The following is a 21,997-nucleotide window of genomic DNA, read 5'->3' as shown; positions in this document are numbered from 1 at the left end:
CGGTATGACGCACGTAGATTCTTGTCGCGCTACAGCAGGGCACTAATGCGTGGTTCACACTACAACTTCTCTCCGTTGCGGCTACGGTGCGGATCCAGTGCGGAGGCGGCTGTCGTACGACACGCTGTTCAGACATATGCGTTCTTGATACGTCAAACGCTTGTGGTTGACCAATCACGTCTCCACTCCACCACGTCTCCATTCCACAGGCAGCCATGAACGGGCAACGTGATGTGGTCGGCGAAACTTTGAGGTGTATTGAAGTGTATCTGCGTAATACAGAGCGCGTAAACTGGCCACTTGTTGTTCAAATGGCAGCAGCAGCGCTTCTGCTGAAAAGGAGGAAAAAACGACGACGACAGTGGGTTCGCCAAATACTACAGGAACGTGCCGTGCATTGGCCGAGGCAGCCATGTTGGAAAAGCACGCGACAGCACAGCAGTGATGCGCTTGCGCGGAGCGCGTTCGCTCATTGGTCAGCTGCATCTCCGCAGGTAGCCCGTACCGCATGGAGTTCGGTCGAGCGCGTGGACAGCTCACACGATTTTAGCCTGCCCGCGCACACAGGCTCAACATGCGCCGACACACCAAAATGTCGCACACCTTCCAGGCACCACTTACCATGCCAGCCGCACGGAAAACTTGATAGCCGAAACACAGGCGCACAATATAACCCTCCGGTTGGGACCATCTCTTTTATATCAGGGCTCGCTCGTTTCCGCAAGGTTGCAAGCCCGAGAAATTGGGTCACGACGAAGATGTGTTGGAGCCATCTGTTTTATATCAAAACGCACTTCATGGCCAAACTCTGCGGTGGACTCTAGCGAAAAAAATGTTGCGTCAAGGTAATGTAAATAGGCCTTCTCCGAGAAACTGGGTCACCTCGTAAATCATGTTTTCCGAGGTCGCACGTATTAAAACCAGTGATCACACCACGCTATGCGGAGAAAAAAAAATCCCTATGAGCCCACCTGCTCATTGCCGAAACAAGCACCGAGAACAAAGGGTTCGCTTATGCAGTGTCCAAATGTCCTTCGCAGCTAACGGGCGCGATTGTGTAAACAAAATCGCGCCACCCTCCAAGGGCGCATTTGGGTTCCGCCCGTCGGTCGACTCTGGGTCATGCGCACAACGAGGAAACTTCTCATTTTCAGTTCATTCGGCGGTAAAATAAAAGTATTTCCTGTTTTTAGGGGGGAAAATTCTGTGTTGTGTGATGCAGAAGCTATACAGATAGGTGATAAGGAGAAGGATTATATAGCAGCATACTCATCGACTAAGCGAGTATATAGTTTGTGGAGAGCGCCACGCTATTTTAAATTTTATATCATATCCCAAACGTTCTGCGCGATCAAACAGCATTATGGAAAGAAGAAAACCGTTTCACGCATCACGGTGCGCGCGCGTTTCAGCGTGCTCAAACAAGTTCTGGCTATTAGTAAAAGGTTTCCAGCGCATCAGGCGACAACGTAAACTGTTCTGCGCGATCAAACAAGTCCCGCTCCCACGCGCGTGCCATATCGTAACTTGTTTCAGCGTGCTCAAACAAGTTCTGGCTTTTGTGGTCGTATGATGGTGCAGATTTGAAAGAAACACTGAAGAGATTCAAGAGGATGATCCTCCGACAGGAGAAAAGTGATGAGCACCGACTTGACAACCGCAAAAGTGCGAAGGCCCAGTGTGTCGTGTGAGATGGATCAGTTCGTATGCGAGCGCATGCTGGCAGATTTACAACGACTAAACAACTTTTTAAATGGACACGGAGAAGAGAGTGATTTTAGCGACATTTTGAGAGCTATTCCCGTGCGGAGTACTCATAAAATAAGACAGTTTGTGAGATACAAGTTGGAACTGTTGGAGCGATATAGAAACGGAGAACCCATCAGCGAGACAATCATAAATGCCGGGTTTTCCATCCCCGTGGTGCGTGACTACTGGAAAAAGAACCACACGAGCTTGGACATACCGTCGTCGAGGGAAAGGAACGTGTTGTCTCCACGTTAGAAGACGTGTCCTCGCTAAAGTGTTGTCAATAACGTGTTTACCACAAACAATTTTTTCATACTCTTTATTGTTTGTGACATAAAGTTCGCACGAAATAAATGCGGGAATGAAGCAACCACTATAGTTTTATGATGTAAAACAAATCCACCTCGCGAACTACGCAGGGGTATTGCCACCCATTGAGTAGATATCTAGTGACAGCGTGAAATATTCATTGTTTACGCACATTGAGATCATCCATAGATTTTTTATGAAAAGAAACGTTTATTTGCCTGTGCGGTTTCACTCAATCCTTGGAAATATAAACCGACCGCTCACTTGGTAAATCGTACAACAACAACATTGATTCCACCGATAGACCAGCATGCGTACCAGAAGGAGAGCTTGAAGAATATCTACAGGTACAATGGTACAACAACAGGTACAATCTACAGGACCTCCTTAGGACTTCATCGAGATTACGTGATATTTTGAATAGAAATGAGACTCCTTGCTTTCGCTCGATTACGTAGTACATGCGTAAGATCTTGTCCACGGCGCTGTCTATCCTGTCATCTGCGCTGAATCTTTTGTTGATGAAAGCTTCATATATTCCTTCCGGCACTTCCTGTTCAGGTATCCATTGGAAGAAGGTTGTTACAACATCGAGGACCGCGCGTCCTACAGAAAATGTGATTTATGTCAGTTCTGTGAAGAGAGGGCAAGAAATCGATTTACCCCTTCTTCTATCAAACACCATGCTCGTCGGACAGGGCAACTTAGGGACATTGTGGAATACCGCCGGATGAAAGCTAAAGTAACACGAGAACTTAAAAACGAGGACAGGAAGCGTTGGCGTAAGTTTTGCAACCACCTTTCACCGTTTGATCCGGCCACGAAGATCTGGCGGACAATCCGATCTCTGAAGGAGGCGCCCCCTCAAAAGAATCATCTCGCGGCCTTGGCTATCGTTCAGCGTGTAGACGAAAACACGCTTGCGACGGACTTCTGTGTGGTACTAACGACTCCGGCGGCTGCCTCGACCACGCCCCTACACCGCAGTTTTGTTCACAGTTTGACGGCTGAACTTCACCACGACTGGCCCCGTCCCCCGGAAGTTATGGACCGCGACTTCACACTAATCGAGCTAAAGGCAGCGTTGAAGCTTGTGAACGCCGCCTCGTCCCCTGGGCCCGATAAAATCACCTATGCCGCCCTACGAAACCTTGACGGGCGGTCACTCCAAGCTCTCCTTCATGTCTATAATACGTCTTGGCAACAAGGATCTTTACCACATACATGGAAGGAGGCATTGGTTGTTCCCATCCTGAAACCAGGCAAGCCCCCAAATTCCCTATCCTCCTTTCGCCCGGTGAGCCTGACAAGCTGTATGGGGAAACTGATGGAGAGAATGGTTTTGCATCGCCTCGACTGGTGACTTGAAAAACAACATGCGTTCCCTCACGAAATGGCTGGATTTCGTCGCCACCGAAGTTCCATGGATCCAGTTCTCGACCTAGTCTCCACAGTTCAACATGCTCGAGCCCATCGACGGATCGTCCGATCGGTCTTCCTCGACATCAAGCGCGCATATGATACCGTCTCGCACATTTGTGTGCTGCACGCCTTGCGCTCGTTTGGAGTATCCGGTCGGCTCTTCATCTGGCTCCAAGACTTCCTTACGGACCGAACTGTCGCTGTCCGTACGTCCCAAGGCCAAAGCCCTCAGTATCCTGTTCCTCAAGGAGTCCCCCAAGGAAGCATTCTCAGCCCGACACTCTTTAACGTGGTGATGGCCGGCCTACAATCAGTAATTCCTCGCAAAGTGTCGTTCTCCGTATATGCAGATGACGTCGCCCTTTGGACAGTAGGAAAATCACGCCCGGCCCTCGAGCGCCGCCTGCAGCTCGCTTTAAACAATATCCATACGTACCTCACGCACCTCGGGATGGACCTTTCACCCGAAAAGTGTGTCGAGCTCCCTTTCACGCGTAAAGCTATGGCCAATTTCCCTCTCTGGCTTGGCTTAAAGAAGCTTGACCCAGTACGCTTTCACCGCTTCCTTGGCGTGGTAATCGACTCGGACTTGCGCTGGGCTCGGCACATTAAACATCTTGAAACTAAGGTGCAGCGATGGCTCCCCGCAATTCAACATCTTTCTGGCTCAGGATGGGGCTGTGATCAGCGTTCCCTGCTCGCGGTTCACGCGGCATTGGTGAGGGCAACTGTGCTTTACAGCCTTCCTATTCTGCACAGGATATCAACAACTTCATTAAATACACTTCGGTCCCTGTTTGCTCGAAGCCTTCGTCGATGCCTCGGAGTTCCCAGAATGGCTGAAACACGGCAAGTACTGGCTGAAGCTGGTGAGCTCCCGATTGAAGTTCTCCGTGAACGGGAAACGGCTCGGCACTACCTCCGTTTGCGTGCTCACATTCCCCGCCACCCGCTACTCAGGAAAATTCGATACCGCCCTGAAAGTGACTTCTATCGAGTAGCGAAGAGGACACGCCAGACTCTCACTGGCTTCATAACTAAGGACACTATACCGCCGGAAGCCGCCTGGTCTCTACCGGTACCGCCCACTTTTGTACGCCTCCCAAACCTTCTGGAAAGAAGAGATCAGGTCCCCCCTCAAGTCCTCCGAGCCCATTTTCATGCTCTGGTAGACGCGAAGTTTTCTACGTTTACGGCAGCATATACTGATGGCGCATCCCGAAACAACAAGTCCGCCTCAGCCTTCGTCATTCCATCCGAAGGCGTCGTGCACGGAAGACGCCTCTCACATCCAACCTCCTCCACAGCTGCGGAACTCTATGCCATTCTTTTCTTTCTACAACACATCGCTGATTTTCCACCCCGGGAATGGGCAGTCTTTACAGACTCCAAATCTGCCCTTCAAGCAATTGAAAATTCCGGCATACGAGGCCCATCCGCACCGCTAGTCACAGACGTGCTACTGGCTTACCACACTATCTACGCCGCAGGCCACAGGCTAGTTCTCCAGTGGGTTCCAGCCCACTGTGGTGTCGTGGGGAACGAGCAGGCCGACAGCGCCGCAGAAGCAGCACTCTCGTATCGGAAACGGACCCGTATTGTTCTGCTGAGAGGAGACCGCCGTTCCATTCTGCGACGCCTAGTGACACCCCTGGCTTCCCGCCAACGGACAACCGACATTCTTCCCCCCTCTATGTTGAACAGAGCTGATCCCACGCTCGCTTTCCGCATGCCACGAAACACCTCCCGTCAAGATGCTGCATTAATCCACCGAATGCGCCTCGATGTGGCCTTTACAGCTCAGTGGCGTTACCGCTTGAGGCAACGTGACTCTCCCACCTGCTGCCACTGTGGTGCTCTTGAGGATCTGGAGCACATTCTTCTTCATTGCCCTCACTACGAACCTTCCCGAACCACGCTCTCCGAGTCTCTTCGTCAGCTGGACTCTCGCCCTTTCTCCCTCTCGAAATTGCTTGGTCCCTGGCCCAATCCAGCCCAGCAACGCTCTGCGCTCAAAGCTCTTCTGACATTTCTGGACACCATCGGACTTCGATCGTTATTGTGAAGGGGCTCGTTATTTTATTCCCCCCATTCCATCCAGCAATGGGGTAGAGTATCGCCTGTGGCGATGAAACTCCCCACTCTCCAAGGTCGAAAATAAAGTTGTTGTTGTTCATGCTGTGTCGATGTGCTATCCCGAATGGTGTGCGGTGGGAGCTCGAATTGCATAGCGTGTTTCCTATTTACAGATATAGAGGGAGAGTATTTTCGCACATCAGGCTTCGAAAGTACCTTATTCCCCATACTTTGTTTTAGGGTTACTCCATGTGTGGTTATAAAGATACGCGATGTCAAACGCCCGCGTGGCAATTAAAAAAAAAAATGCGTCGAATGAGGTAGGCTGGACGTTCGAAACCGTCTGTTCATGCATTCAAAAATCTTTTGTGCGGAAGAAAGAGCTTTATTTTACGTGAGGATTACACAGCAGTTTCACTCGATCTTTAGGGGACAGCCATCCGGTTCGTACATGATACGACAGCATTCATTCCAGAGGTAAACTAAGACGTGCAGCAGATGGAGAGCTTGAGGAATATCTATGCCCGCGATGTCTTTGTAGCCGTATCTCTTTAGGACTTCGCCGAGATCGCGTGATATCATGAATAGGTTCGCATCTCCTTTTTCTAGCTCAGTTTCGTGGTATACTCGTAGGATCTCGTCCACAGCATCGTCTACCCTGTCGATGGTGGTGAATCGTTTCCCGGTGAAAGCTTCATAGAGACCCCGCGCACTGCAGTACCCGCGGTACTGCATCTTCCGGAATCCAACCGAAACACACCGTCAAAACATCGAGGACCGTTCGCCCTGCTGAAAATAGTGCTTTGGATTAGACAGCGAGGATAAAATCGCAATACCTTTTCTAATTCGGCTGTCGATTTCCGTAGTGTGTGCCCTTGAATCTCTTCAGTGTTTCTTACAAATCTGCACCATCATACGACCACAAAAGCCAGAACTTGTTTGAGCACGCTGAAACAAGTTACGATATGGCACGCGCGTGGGAGCGGGACTTGTTTGATCGCGCAGAACAGTTTACGTTGTCGCCTGATGCGCTGGAAACCTTTTACTAATAGCCAGAACTTGTTTGAGCACGCTGAAACGCACGCGCACCGTGATGCGTGAAACGGTTTTCTTCTTTCCATAATGCTGTTTGATCGCGCAGAACGTTTGGGATATGATATAAAATTTAAAATAGCGTGGCGCTCTCCACAAACTATATACTCGCTTAGTCGATGAGTATGCTGCTATATAATCCTTCTCCTTATCACCTATCTGTATAGCTTCTGCATCACACAACACAGAATTTTCCCCCCTAAAAACAGGAAATACTTTTATTTTACCGCCGAATGAACTGAAAATGAGAAGTTTCCTCGTTGTGCGCATGACCCAGAGTCGACCGACGGGCGGAACCCAAATGCGCCCTTGGAGCATGGAGGTAAGAAACTAAGGAGAGGGCTAAAAGATCGGAAGGCCGTGGGACCCCTCTAGCGGTCGCTCCTGGCAATACCACGCCCATCTAGTTGCCCGGTCACGTGATCCCCACATGTTTCGGCGTTATGGCGGTCTGCGCGGAGGCTTTGAAGTTTAGCAAACTTCATCTTCAGCAAACGCCTTACCTTCAAGGAGTCCATTCGCACAATACTTTGAAGGTTATGGGTTGTTTCAACATTTGCTGCGTGATAAATCGCAGCAAAATAGCAAAACAGAAGAGAAGCCAGGCAATGTCACGATGACGTACGTACGTCTTCTTGCGATTTAGTGATTCATTGCTTCCACACTGAGATGATTGTTGTAGTCTTGCGTGGGTAGCGGAGCATCAGGGAGACGACACGCACACAGTAAAGCAGGTGACAACCAAAAACGTTTATTGCAAAGTGCGCAGCCTTTTATCAACTCAACACACGGGGCGGTGCCCTCTGTTGGGTGCCCTCAGATACAGTTATCAAGGTCGGTCTTCCGTTATCACATTCCTTCCCCCTTACTTTTGAGGCATCAAACATAACTAGTAATTACATGAGCATGTACTGACACACATTTTTCATTTTCTGAAGTCTGGTGCTTGGTAGCGGTCGGGAAGTCTTGAAACGCGGGAACTTGTGCGGATGACTGGTGTCTCGTGTTGCGGCGTTGTAGCTGATGTGGAGGGGAATCCAAGTTGATCGTTCCCAGCGTCTTGCGTTGCAGGCTGTCCACTGGGTGACCTCTGGGAACGCGGAGTTGAGGGGTTCCGGGTCCTTTCCGGGGTCGCCGCCTGCTTGTCCGGAGGCGGGGTAGACGGAATATCGCGACGGTTGATGTCAGCTACATCCGGCGGCTGCTGGGGAGACGGACTCGGAGCCCTGGTACTTGTCACTGGCACCTTATGCTTTGCAAAGGTCTCTGGAAACACTGATCGACATCGCAGATGATCACTATGCACAAACCGGTCCTGTTCGTTTACGTTCACCACAAACGTCACAGGGCTAACCACACTCACAATTGTCCCTTCTTCCCAGGCGATACCTTCTCCTCGTACGGTCTTAACGTAGACTGGTTGTCCCTCACTGAACAATCTGGGCTTGCGGCGATGCAAACTTTTCTGGTGATCAATGCCTTGATTGTTGCGCATATCATCTAGGAAGCTTGGTTTAAGTAGCGATAATATAGTACGTGGTGTACGTTTTAGAAAAAGTTCGGCTGGTGTCTTACCAGTTACTGTAGACGGCGTATTCCTGTACGCCATGAGGAAGCTGTCGATACGTTCAGAGATTGGTCTAACCTGACCAGAGTTGTGGTCCTGAAGGACTTGCTTTCGTAGTGTCTTCTTTGTCGTCTGTACCAGGCGCTCCGCGGCACCGTTAGATGACGGGTGGTATGGTGGCGTCTTGGTGTGTTTCACCCCGTGAGTTTGCATGTATGCTTGAAACTCTTGCGAGGTAAATTGTGGTCCATTATCACTTACAATTTCTTCAGGATAGCCGTAGGCTGAGAAAAGCTTCCGTAGCCTTGCAATTGTTGCTGTGGTAGTGGTCGACTTCATGCTAAAAACCTCGACCCATTTTGAATACGAGTCGATGACAACTAAAAGGTTGACCGAAGTGTGTGTTGCAAAATCTAGATGAATCCTTTGCCAAATCCTGGCTGGGTATGTCCATGGCTGATGCGGAACTGTCGGCACGCTAGCTTGAACAGCCTGACAGATTCGACATTTACGAACTTGCTCTTCGACTTGGCTGTCGAGACCTGGCCACCATACGAAGTTCCTGGCCAACATTTTCATTCGGTTAATGCCTGGGTGCTCCTCGTGAAGTATGGACAAAACCGCTGGCCGAAGCTGTTCGGGAACGACGACACGTGTCCCCCAAGTAACACACCCTTGCTCCAATGACAATTCGTCTCGCCGTGCGAAGAACGGTCGATACTGTTCATCAAACGATGCGGCCCATCCGTTCAGCGTGTAGTCCGCGACACGACTGATGATCTTATCACGTTTCGTAGCTTCCGCGATATCTTTTGCGGTGATTGGGGAGACGTTGAAGAATGCTAGACATTCTGGTGGGGGGTCGCACTTTTGACTTGCTAGGGGAAGCCGAGATAATGCGTCTGCGGCTTGCATGTCTTGACCTTTACGATATCGCAGAGCATATGAGTAAGCAGAAAGCGTGAGCGCCCAGCGCTGTATCCTTGCCGCTGCTAAAGCTGGGATCGCCTTGTTTGCCGCGAGAATTCCAAGTAACGGTTGGTGGTCGGTATAAATTACAAAATGTCTTCCATATAAGTAGCGATGGAAACGTTTGAGTCCAAAAATAATAGCAAGTGCTTCTTTTTCGCACTGTGCGTAGTTCTTCTCTGAGGCTGTCAACGTGCGGGACGCAAAGGCGATTGGTCTTTCGCTGCCGTCGCTCATGATGTGGAAAATAATGGCTCCCAAGCCGTAAGCTGACGCGTCGCAAATTAGTCCAAGCGGTTTGCGAACGTCGTAGTAGACGAGGCATTTGCTTTTCACGAGAAGCTGTTTTGTGTCTTCGAAAGCTCTCTTGCACGCTGGTGTCCACCTCCATGGCTGGTCCTTTTTTAGGAGCTCGTAGAGAGGTGCCGCGACCGTAGATACATTTCTGAGGAATCTTCCGTAGAAATTTAGTAGGCCCAAGTACGCCTGAAGTTCTGTCTTGTTGCAAGGCTCCGGTGCTTTGACGATTGCCTTCGTCTTCGTGTCTGTCGGGAAGATGCCTTGGCTAGTGATCTGGTGCCCGAGGTACGTCACAGACGACCGGAAGAACTGACACTTTTTTTCCTTTATCGTTAGACCGTGTTCCTGAAGTTTCAGTAGCACTTCTTCCAGCGTCTTCTTGCAATCGACCAAGTCCTTCCCTGCGATGATCACGTCATCAATATAGCATCCGACTTTCGGAATGTCTTTTAGTACTTGGTCCATGAGGGCCTGAAAAATCGCTGGCGCGCTGGATATCCCAAACGGAAGCCGTTGGTATTCGAACAGGCCTAGAGGAGTGTTGACAGTCAGTAGTTTCTTCGACGCCGGACTCAACTTTACTTGTTGGTACGCCGCAGCGAGGTCCAGCACGCAAAACACGTTGCCTCCTACAAGTTTGGCGAATAGTTCCTCGGGATGTGGCAACGGGTAATGGTCCGTCTTCAATACAGGGTTTATGGTGATTTTGTAATCGCCACATAATCGAAGGCCTTGCCCGTCCTTCTTCGGCACACAAACAAGTGGTGTGGCCCACTCACTGTGAGATACACGCTTCAGGATCCCTTCCTTTTCTAAAGAATCAAGCTCCTTGATGACTTGCTCGCGCAGCGCAAATGGAACTGCCCTGGCTTTACAGAACACTGGTCGCGAAGCTTCTTTGACCACGACCTGTGCCTCGAAGTTACGAACTACGCCGGGCGACATACGAAATACACTGCTGTATTTGTCTTTAAGTGTTTGCAACTCGATGACTGCAGGGTCTTTTGATGCGTAGTGAAGAAACCCATTCCAGTTGAGTTTTAGTGTTTGCAGCCAATCCCTTCCAAGAAGCAATGGGAGGTCTTCGCCGCAGTCGTCAACGACAACGATAGGGAGTATTTTGCTCTGTCCTTCGTACTGCACGTTGACCTGAAGCTTTCCGACGACTGTCAGTTTGCCCCCTGCGTAGGTTCGCAGTACTACTTCAGTTTGCTGGCACGGCAGCTTTTTGAATCTCTCTTCGTAGAGTTGCTTTGGCATAATCGATACAGATGCTCCTGTATCTACTATCATGGACACAGGCTGTCCCTCGATTGAGACGATGACACTATATCCCTTAGCTTTAGCGGTCACAGAATATACCATGAAGGCGTCATCACTTGACTCGGTTTCAACGCTTTCTTCTACACAATCGACCTTTTTCACATTTCTCCGCCGATTGTTGCTGCACCGACACATTTTCTTCAAGTGTCCAACTTTTGAGCATGACGAACAGCGATATTCCTTGTACCAACACTGATTTGGGTCGTGGAATTTACCGCATCGATAACACTTTTGTGCTTTACCAGTTTTTCTCTGGCGCTGTGCGTTCGCTGTCTTCGTGCTATCTAATCTAACCATGTTCACGTCTGGCGGGAATCGCTGGTGCATTTGGCTGGTCTGTTTTGCGGCCTGTTCCTTATCTCGTGCCGTCTTACAAGCCTTTTCAAACGTTAAGTCGTCCATGGCAAAAAGTGCTCTTTGCGTTTCTTCGCACTTCAAGCCGGCAACTAATCTATCACGCAATGCGTCGTTCAGAAACGAATCGAACTCGCACTTTCTGGCGAGTTCTTTTAGGGCTAATGTGAAGTCTTCAACGCTCTCATGCGCTTCCTGGCAACGTCGATTAAACTTGCAGCGTTCTGCAATTATAGACGGTTTTGGACTATAGTGCTCTTCCAAGAGGCCTTTTAGCTCCCGGTAGGATTTATTCCCTGGCACGTCCGGAACGACTAAGTTCTTTAGGACTTCATATGTCTTTGCACCTATCACTGTGAGGAACGTTGCTTTCTTTTTGTCTTCTGAAATATCATTTGCTGTCACATAATGCTCAAATCGTTCCATGTAGGAGTTAAAGTTGTCGTGAGACTGGTCAAACTCGAGCAATCTTCCTACCCTGGCCGACATCTTTCTCCGCTGCTATTTACTTGCTTTTAACTGCCTGAATTGAGCAATGGATGTGCGGTGCTCGCCTACCTGGAGGTAATTGAATCCGAATGTCCTCGTCGCCAGTTGTTGTAGTCTTGCGTGGGTAGCGGAGCATCAGGGAGACGACACGCACACAGTAAAGCAGGTGACAACCAAAAACGTTTATTGCAAAGTGCGCAGCCTTTTATCAACTCAACACACGGGGCGGTGCCCTCTGTTGGGTGCCCTCAGATACAGTTATCAAGGTCGGTCTTCCGTTATCACATTCCGTTATCACATGATCTATCTTGTGTTTCAACGGGTGTGATAACTTCGAACTCCAAATATGTTATGAAAGCGGAAACAAGTTATTCGGCCGCAGCTCGTCTCTGTATTCAGGTAAGATACGCCGCGGACATGGAGGACGCCATGTTTTATGACGTCTTGCCGTGACGTTTATGGGTCACGTGTGTGGGCAACTAACCACAATGCCATGCGCGGGTCACAGCACGCTCGCTTGCATTGGGAGAGGCGCTTAGGGCATCTCCTTAGTTTCTTACCTCCATGCCTTGGAGGGTGGCGCGATTTTGTTTACACAATCGCGCCCGTTAGCTGCGAAGGACATTTGGACACTGCATAAGCGAACCCTTTGTTCTCGGTGCTTGTTTCGGCAATGAGCAGGTGGGCTCATAGGGATTTTTTTTTCTCCGCATAGCGTGGTGTGATCACTGGTTTTAATACCTCGGAAAACATGATTTACGAGGTGACCCAGTTTCTCGGAGAAGGCCTATTTACATTACCTTGACGCAACATTTTTTTCGCTAGGGTCCACCGCAGAGTTTGGCCATGAAGTGCGTTTTGATATAAAACAGATGGCTCCAACACATCTTCGTCGTGACCCAATTTCTCGGGCTTGCAACCTTGCGGAAACGAGCGAGCCCTGATATAAAAGAGATGGTCCCAACCGGAGGGTTATATTGTGCGCCTGTGTTTCGGCTATCAAGTTTTCCGTGCGGCTGGCATGGTAAGTGGTGCCTGGAAGGTGTGCGACATTTTGGTGTGTCGGCGCATGTTGAGCCTGTGTGCGCGGGCAGGCTAAAATCGTGTGAGCTGTCCACGCGCTCGACCGAACTCCATGCGATACGGGCTACCTGCGGAGATGCAGCTGACCAATGAGCGAACGCGCTCAGCGCAAGCGCATCACTGCTGTGCTGTCGCGTGCTTTTCCAACATGGCTGCCTCGGCCAATGCACGGCACGTTCCTGTAGTATTTGGCGAACCCACTGTCGTCGTCGTTTTTTCCTTCTTTTCAGCAGAAGCGCTGCTGCTGCCATTTGAACAACAAGTGGCCAGTTTACGCGCTCTGTATGACGCAGATACACTTCAATACACCTCAAAGTTTCGCCGACCACATCACGTTGCCCGTTCATGGCTGCCTGTGGAATGGAGACGTGGTGGAGTGGAGACGTGATTGGTCAACCACAAGCGTTTGACGTATCAAGAACGCATATGTCTGAACAGCGTGTCGTAGAGCCCTGCACCATCCGCGGATGGAAGCGGATATCCGCGGATATCCGCAATATACTTGCGGATTCGGATGAAAATTTAGCACTTTCTGCGGTGTGCGGATCGGATGCGGATGGCTCGAGGTCGGATGCGGATCGGGCGCGGATACGAAGGCAGCGGATCGGTAGCGGATCGGATGCGGATATACCGCGTGCTGTCATTTTTCCACCCGCAATTTATTTGTATTGCGCGCCGACAGCCAACAGCGAGCGCATGCTCTGGTTCACCTTTGACAATGCACGGCGCCAAGACGGGAGAGGAGGCATTCAGGCGTCTCGAACCGCGCGAGCGCCGACGAGGTAGCGTTCCACGCGTTCCAGAAGTCTCTCCATATCGCGTTTGTTGAAAGGTTTACCTTTGCTTGTCGTCATGACTGAGTCCTTCCGTGACAGCATGGAGGCATCCGAAATTATACCTACATGCTTCCGGCGGTCTTTACGCGTCTTTCGAAACGTGCGGATTTTTGCGGATCGGATGCGGATGGTGCGTTTTTCTCAGCGGATCGGATGAGGATGTAAACTGTTGTGTATGGTGCGGATGCGGTCGGATGCGGATAACGTGTGCGCGGATGCGGGTCGGATGCGGATGCCAAAAACCTCATCCGCGCAGGGCTCTATGTCGTACGACAGCCGCCTCCGCACTGGATCCGCACCGTAGCCGCAACGGAGAGAAGTTGTAGTGTGAACCACGCATTAGTGCCCTGCTGTAGCGCGACAAGAATCTACGTGCGTCATACCGGTGTGATGAGGTGAGCCAATTTTATTGATGAACTTGTTCATAGTGCGACGATCTTAATATCGGTGCTTCCAGTATAGAGAAGGAACGCGGAGGCACGGGATGTTCGGCGAGAGAGCAATCTGAAATCGTGTTTCTTCATACTCAGTTTGGGTTGAGTGTCCGTTTTTAACATTGAGTACGTGCGAAGCTTCACTGCATAGCATTGTTTAATAAGTGTCAGTCGCGACATAGCATCACTGTGCTTTGTGCTTGATTTAGTTAATTTCTTATGTTGAAGTCTGAAACCGCATGGGCAGGCTAAAGTCGCGTGAGCTGTCCGCGCGTTTCAGACATTGCCGTCAGCGAAGGTGAGCGCGCATTTTTTCCGAGATGAACCTGTTCATAATGCGACTATCCTAATATTTCTAATGGTGCTTCCAGTTGTGCTCTGCGTGCGCTGGCTATGTTTGCACGTAATGTTCTGGGAGAGCAATTGTGTTTCTTCATACTCAGCTTGGGTTGAGTCTGCCTTTTAAGATTGAGCGTGATCATCCTAAATTTATATTTCTTCAGTAGTGCTCGTGCGAACGCGGAGGTGTGTCGCGTGAAATACAGGCTGGCTACGTTTGCGGCGTGATGTAAACCTGGAAGGCGCGCGATAGTTTGGTGTGTCGGCGCGTGTTGAGCTCGTGCGTCGCGCAGATTACGCATTCAAAATTGTATTGTGTGTGTGTGTGTGTATTCATAGCTACGTGATAACGGTGTGTGCATGCCTCTCAGGTGAAAAATTGCAATATACGCGGATATGGGCAGGCTAAAATCGCGTGAGCTGTCCACGCCTTTCAGATATTGCGTGCTGTATGGTGCTCGTGTCGCACGGTGAATCTATGTGGCGTAAAACCTGTCATATTTGTAACTATGATAAAGTGAACACATTTATTCAGAGATGAACTTGCTTATAATGTGATGATCATTTTGAATCTGTGTCATCACCCTTAACTTATAGTGATGCTTCTTACTGTCTAATAGTGATATTGCGTACTGTTTTGAAGGAACGCGTGCTAGGCGTGCGCTGGATACGTTTCCACAGAATGCCTCCGTGAGAGCTCTGAAAGCAATCTGAAATTGTGTTTCTTGCTACTCAGCTTGGGTTGAGTCTTCTTTTTAATATTGAGTACGTGCAGAGTTTCACTGCATAGCACCAACCACTACGAGTCTACCCGATCACTTTGTTTAATAAGCGTTGGAGCGTCAGTGAGAGAAACAATCTTGAGCTTCACCATTACTATACTTCGCCATTCTGCTTGATGAACATTTAATTAGTCTCTTGTGTTCAAGTGCAACGCACACTGTCTGAAACAAAACGATCCTAAGCTTCCTTGCAGGTACAGCTCTACAGGGTTTCTTGATGATCTGCTCAATCGACATTGAAATAGTTTTTCTTAAGACGAGCATCTCTGCACAGCATCAACTATCCATGTTTCTCTATCATGTGCGTCTTCCTGCTCCGCCCTTTAGTCCGAACGCGTGCTGAGTTTCACTGCTTGGCATCACGATGAGTGTTTTCTTCTTTTTTTTTTGCGCTCTGTTTATTAAACATTGAAAACTTTTTGTTGTTGTTGTCGAAGCACACTATCTGCGACAAAATCCGTTCTTCAGCTTTTAAGAATGAACGCGCTTCACTAGTCTATAGCATTATTTATGTTTTTTACCTCTCCATTCTGTTTGATAAACACTGAAGTATATTTTGATGTTGAAGTGCAAAGCACACTATCACAAGAACGAAAGCTTGCTCCTAGAGTTGGGCTTCCCCCTACGCACGCATACAACGTGGTTAAGCCCACTTTACTCGTGTTCTGTGGAGCGATGGGTAGAGTGTGTTTTAAGATGTGTTCATCGTACCCCGAACATTTACCGTTAGCACCGCGAGGCAACCGTGGCTGTGAGGGGGCATGGATAGCATGAAGGAGGCTGACTTCAGATGGCAGCACCGAACATATTGATGTAAGCTGTTTTATTCATGTTTTGTAATGTTCAGCAGCAGCAGATTTGGCTTCTAATGCCGGCTCTCTTGCTAGATGTATGAACCAGTCGGATAGAAAGGAGTGACCACTGCAGTTAGAATGGACCCGCGTCGCAGCTGTCCATCTTTGGAAAGACAAGCGGCGCCATCTATTGTATGTGTAGGGCAGAGCATATGAAAGAGTTTCATTGTGAACCAGTGAGCAGCCGCGGATGGAGGAATGGGCAGTTAGAGCCTGGCTAAACCTATCTTATGGCAAAAGTTCCAATATCCCACATTTAAACTTATATTATCTCTTCTAGAGATTAGAGGGGGTAGCAGTCGGGTCTAGCGAGGAGTGGAATTCGAGCCTGTTAGGGCGCTCTACACATAAGTGACCAATGAGTGATGGGCTAACGACCACTTGCAGTGCCATATGGCATTTACCGAGAGGGCTGAGTGACCAATGAGCGCAAGGAACTAACGATCTCTCTGATGCAACTGAACCAACCCACAGCTGGCTGTTGTACCAAATAAAGATTGAAATCAACACTTGTCGTGTGTGTGTGTCTTGTCTGAAGCAGCTGCCGACAAATTCAGGCTAGCCAACCACTGTGTTCAGTAGGCTTAGCGTGGACCAGTCAGGGCCAGCCATCGGTAGGCTTCGCTATGAAGAGCCAATCAGTAGGCTTAGCGTGGTTCGGCTTAGAATGGACCAATCACACGAAGTGTGTGTATGGAGCCAGTAAAGAGTTGCGCCACAAGGTAAGTTGCGCGGACCAATCAGGGGCAAGCCATCGGTGTGAAGACCCAATCAGCAGGCTTAGCATGGTTCAGCTTAAAAGTCAGTAGGCTTAGAATGGGCCAATCACCGCGAAGTGGTGGGAGCCAGTAAGTAACAGTTGCGCCCTCAGTGGAACGAGGGCCAATTGGTAGGCTTAGACTGGGGACGACCAATCAGAGGGGGCTCGGAGAGTGCTCATTAGCGCGGACCGGCTTAGAATGGACCAATCAGCATGAAGCGATGGGTAAGTTTGGACATCTGAGATAAAGCCGCAGCGGGGTCGCTCTCGCCGCGCCTGGACAGTAGGACCAATCAGCGGGCACGGCGGGCGTGCACCAATCAGCGTGAAGCCGGGGGGCGGAGTCAAGTAATTAACATAAACGGGGGGCGGAGCTATGGTGAACCAATCAACGCGCGCGATCAGTAGCGGTGGCGGGGGGCGCGGAGCCAAGTAATTAGCATGAAGGGGTGGAGCTCAGTCAAGGCTTAGCATGAGCCAATCAGCGTGTGAAGTGGGCGGAGCCAACTAATTAGCATGAAGGAGCTACGGTCAATCAAGGATCAGTAGGCCTAGCATGGGCCAATCAACGTGTGAAGTTGGCGGAGCTAATGGCGGCCAATCAGATGGCTTTGAATTTGGCTTGTGTTGGCTTAGAACTGGATTGTGTTGGCTTAGAATCGGCCATCTTGGATTAGAAAAAGGGTGTCGTTATAGCGCTCGTTTCTTATGCCGCTCGGTTCTTATGCCGCTCCAATACTATGCAGTCTATCTCTATACTACTTCCGTCGGTCCAACATTGATACACTTCAAGTGGAAACGACCACCACACAATCCAGAACAATCTAGATATTGCTGTCGCGGGTAAAAACGGGCCGAGCAGGAGCCACAGAGCACGTCCGCAGCGCTCGGCGCCGACATGATAAGTGCTCTTTAAAGAGAGAGCATCGATCCTTGATCTCTGTTGCAAACGGTAGTGTATTCGAACTTTATCAGGTACGCAGTTTCCCGCAGGTCGAGCGGTATGATTTACTAGGCATCTGAAAGGAACGAGATCCAAGCGAATAGGCTTTCCCGCGGAGCAGGGCAGCAAAGTTTTGATGTTACGCTTATTTGATAGCGGTACAGGTCCCGACCAAAGTATACGGAACACTGGAGTTGTGTATATAGTCATCTGAGCGACACGGTTGCTGCAAACAGGAGCAGATACACTTACAAACAGGTGACCAGGTACTCAGTAAGTGTGTCCACTCCCGTTCGCCGCTAGGGTGTGGCTCAGATAAAAAAAAACACGTCGCTCTAGTGTTTCGCAAACTTTTATGGGGATCTGTACAGGTTTCGCGTTACATTTTTCATTTTGTAGCAACCCTAGCGTTTCGGTACGTTTTTGTGGAGCAGCGGGTAGCACGATTCCGTTACTTCGTTTTGGTAGAGTGTACAAACTGCCGGTAAGCGAAGGACGCTTTTTCGTTTCCGATACTGTTACAAGGTGCAATTTCGGCAATATTGCTGGTTCCGTGACCACTACCACTGTTTGCCGTTTACCACTTCTTGCCTGATTGACTTAATTATCTAGTCGCTCACACCCTGCAGCGCATTCGTGTGTGAAATTATGCGTAAAACGGTATTTGGCCGTGATGAAATTTGTATATTCGTGTGCCATGCTACTAACGTGTTAGTGTTAATGTTAACTTCATGTAAACACTTTGCCGTATGTCGTACACTCGTGGTGCAAGCAGATCCTGTCCTACTTCCCGTCAGAGTTAGAGAGTCCAACATTTGGAATATGAGAAAAACGATACATAAAGCATGTCGTGGTGGTACATTTCAGTTTACTCTGGAGATTCTCTGAATGTGAGGGAGTATTTATCGAAATATTCTCTTATCTTACTCTGGACCAGGGAAGGATAACGGATACATTTTCGTTGACCGTTTCCAGTTCCATTACTGCTATATTTTCGTTTCAGTTATCCGTTTCTGATACCAGCTTTTAATTTCGTTTCCGTTAGTGTTTCCGGTAATGGAATGGCTGCTACAGCGCTGCCGGAGGATAGCCAGTCCGGCTCTATCAACACTCTGTTTTGCACAAGTGCTGCTTCGGTGTCACGCGTACACACGACTCAATTAATTTTACGTCGTTGGGATGCGCACATCTTGCAAAATTTTTAAACAAGTGTAGGAACACGTCTTCAGTCAGTCTTCAGTCGCTCTGAGTCCAGCAACCCAAGATGGACGTAACCTTCATCCAATGTCGCATTCATAGGCGGACGCTCTCAGTAGTAAACAATAGTAGCCATAGCCACGGTGAAATGAAGTAAAAATAATAAAATATAAAAACTCACATCTGCTTTCATCCTCGTGCTACGGTGGAGTAGAGTGCGTCAAGTCTATTGTCTTGATGTCATGTAGGTAGGTATAATGTCACGAGTAGGTAAGCGTGTGATGCACCTTCGATATCAAATACTGCGCTCTGTTTCCGTGGCTGTCGTGTAGTAGTTAGAGCATTACAGGAAATGAAGCCATCAAAATACAAAAATAAAATGAAAAGTCACTTAAATATCATCGCACATCAGTGATAGCCATTACCCGGATCCAATACTGGACGATAATTTCCGTTTCCGTTTCCGTTTCCGGAAATGGAGGACTGTGGTATGCGTTTCAGTGTCTGTTGTTACCATCTCCAATTTCGGCAATATACTGTTTCCGTTACCATTACTGTTACCCTTCCCTGCTCTGAATCGCATTCTTAGGCATCCTCACGTCTCAGTTTCAAGTCCAGAATTTCACTTGCCAGATTTGGAAAAGACTGGTACGCGTATTCCTCTAGTATCGGGAAGGAAGTACAAGCGTCCCGAGGCGTGTGATGTGGCACTGCCTCATTGTGCCTCAGTTCCACCCGCGCGGCCATGGAGATAGGCCACCGTCATCGCCTCTCCGTGGCATACCATCATCGCCGGTCGGGGCTCATGTAGAGGAAGCACTCGGGGCGCACACCCGCGCTTCACAGATTGAGCCGCCTTCACTCCTGCCGCATCTCGGCACTCTTCACCGCACCCAACGCTTTTCACTGCCGGCACTCTAGCCTTGCGCTCACCTGCCGGTCGCGGCAGTCGCACAGCCGACGCCACGGCACGCTTCAGCCGCGTCTCGGCGTCTCACCACGGCTCGCATAGCCTCGCCTCCACTCACTTCATCTGGGACTCTCAAGCTTCGGCTCCCGTGCCGGTCGCGGCACCCCAGGACCACGACACCGAGCGCCTCACTCTCTCTCGCTCGTCTCTACCTGACGGATCCTTGTTCCCGTCCTCACCATCTGTGACATGCCGCCAACGTGTGCCGTGCCATGCACCTGTTCGACCATGCACGTGTGGGTTGTCGCGTCAAGGGAAAAGGTAGGAGACAACCACACAGGTTGATTGCAGGCGAAAGAATGGTTTATTGGCGTAAGCGCCAGATGGTGCGCGCGCGATGAACGATAACTTTGTCGTCGCGCACCACAACTATCCTCCCCCCCCCCGAAAAAAAGAAAAAAAAAAGGGGAATGGATGCGGCTGAGAGCGTCTGCTGCGGTATTGCAGGTCCCCTTGATGTGGCGTACATCCGTCGAAAATTCAGCGAGGTATGCCAAGTGGCGGATTTCTCGAGGAGAGTAGCTCCGTCCGGCAGATGTGAAGGCGCCAACGAGCGGCATGTGGTCGGTCCATATTACGAACTCGCGTCCTTCGAGGAAGTGACGGAAGTACCGGACCGCATAATATGCAGCTAGCAACTCCTTCCCGAACGCACTATAGCGTGACTCCGTGGACGACATCTTGCGGGAGAAGAAAGACACCGGCTGGAGCTGCCCGTCGACTTCCTGCTGAAGAACGGCGCCAACTGCCAGGTCTGACGCGTCTACGAAGAGAGAGATGGGAGCGTCGTGCCGTGGATGAACGAGGAGCGTGGCATTGGCGATGGCGTGCTTGATGGCCGTAAAAGCTGCTTGGTGACAGTCATTCCAGGGAATTGGTTGGGATGGAGAGCGTGGCGTTTTGAGGAGGTTTTCGAGGGGCCGGAGTAGAGACGCTCAAGAGGGGACAAACCGGCGATAAAAGTTGACGAACGCCAGAAAACGACGGAGCTGGCGTAGTGAAGTAGGGGCGGGGAAGTCCGTGATCGCCTTGACTTTTTGTGGAAGTGGGGATATGCCGTCCGCTGACACGCGGTGGCCTAAGAATTCCAAGGATGACTTGCGGAATTCACATTTTTGAACGTTGATCACGACGCCGTGACTGTCGAGACGGCCATGCACCTCGCGAATATGTTGGTAATGCTGCTCTTCCGTTTCGCTGGCGATGAGAAGGCCGTCCATGTATGCGAAGACGAAAGGCAGGCCGCAGAGGATGGAGTCAATGAAGCGTTGGAAGGTTTGTGCCGCGTTTCTCAAGCCAAACAGCATACGCAGAAATTCAAATAAGCCGAAAGGTGTAATGATAGCAGTTTTGTGGATATCCTCTTGGGCCACCGGAATCTGGTGGTATGCCTTTGTCAGGTCCACCTTACTGAACCATCTCGTGCCAGCAAGGTTCATGGTGAAGTCCTGAAGGTTTGGTAGGGGGTAGCGGTCGGGTTTCGTTGCAAGATTTAAGGCGCGATAATCTCCCCATGGGCGCCAGTCCCCGGTCTTCTTAGGGACCATGTGGAGTGGTAAAGCCCAATCACTGGAAGACGGCTGAGCGATCCCAATTTGCAACATGTGGTCGAACTCGCTACGAGCGATTTTCCATTTCTCTGGGGCGAGTCGACGAGGCTTGAAATGAACCGGTGGGCCCGACGTCTGGATGTAATGAACGACGTCATGACGTACGGTCTTGGTCCAGTCCGGAGGCAGCGATAGAGATGGGAATTAGCTGAGTACTGCCGCGAAACGAGACTGGAGGGCTGAGAGAGACGACGCTGGGAAGGTGATGCCCGGGGATGTACCAACGCCTTGGATGTGCAGCTTGGTCGTAGAGTCGATTAAAGACTTGCGGGCAACGTCGACCAACAGACCGTAGTGCTGTAGAAGGTCTGCCCCAGTGATGGCTTGGTCGATTGCTGCTACCTTCAATATCCAAGGGAAAGGTCGCCGTAATCCGAGGTTCAAAGTGAGCGACCGCTCACCGTAGACTGGTATGCCCGTATTGTTAACGGCAGTTAGGTGGTAAATGGGGCTCCGTAGCTTGTCTGACCGCGTAGCTGAAATGATGCTAATTTCGGCCCCAGTGTCTACGAGGAAACGGCGCTGGGACGTCCGGTCGA

General features: G+C 50.0%; 1 protein-coding gene and 1 long non-coding RNA gene across 2 annotated transcripts in view; both read right to left on the bottom strand.

Annotated features, from left to right (window-relative positions):
- LOC135374497 (uncharacterized) overlaps positions 1-21,997 on the bottom strand; it is a 78,796-nt gene that overhangs the window by 33,315 nt on the left and 23,484 nt on the right. The window lies entirely within an intron of this gene.
- LOC135374485 (uncharacterized protein K02A2.6-like) lies at positions 7,574-11,701 on the bottom strand. The gene has a single exon (XM_064607447.1). It carries the CDS (start codon positions 11,648-11,650, stop codon positions 7,574-7,576), a length of 4,077 nt encoding a protein of 1,358 aa, XP_064463517.1. The 5' UTR covers positions 11,651-11,701.

This window comes from Ornithodoros turicata, unplaced genomic scaffold (genome assembly GCF_037126465.1).
Source record: "Ornithodoros turicata isolate Travis unplaced genomic scaffold, ASM3712646v1 Chromosome67, whole genome shotgun sequence".
In the NCBI taxonomy this organism is placed as follows: domain Eukaryota; kingdom Metazoa; phylum Arthropoda; class Arachnida; order Ixodida; family Argasidae; genus Ornithodoros; species Ornithodoros turicata.
This window is presented reverse-complemented; position numbering and strand designations above follow the sequence as displayed.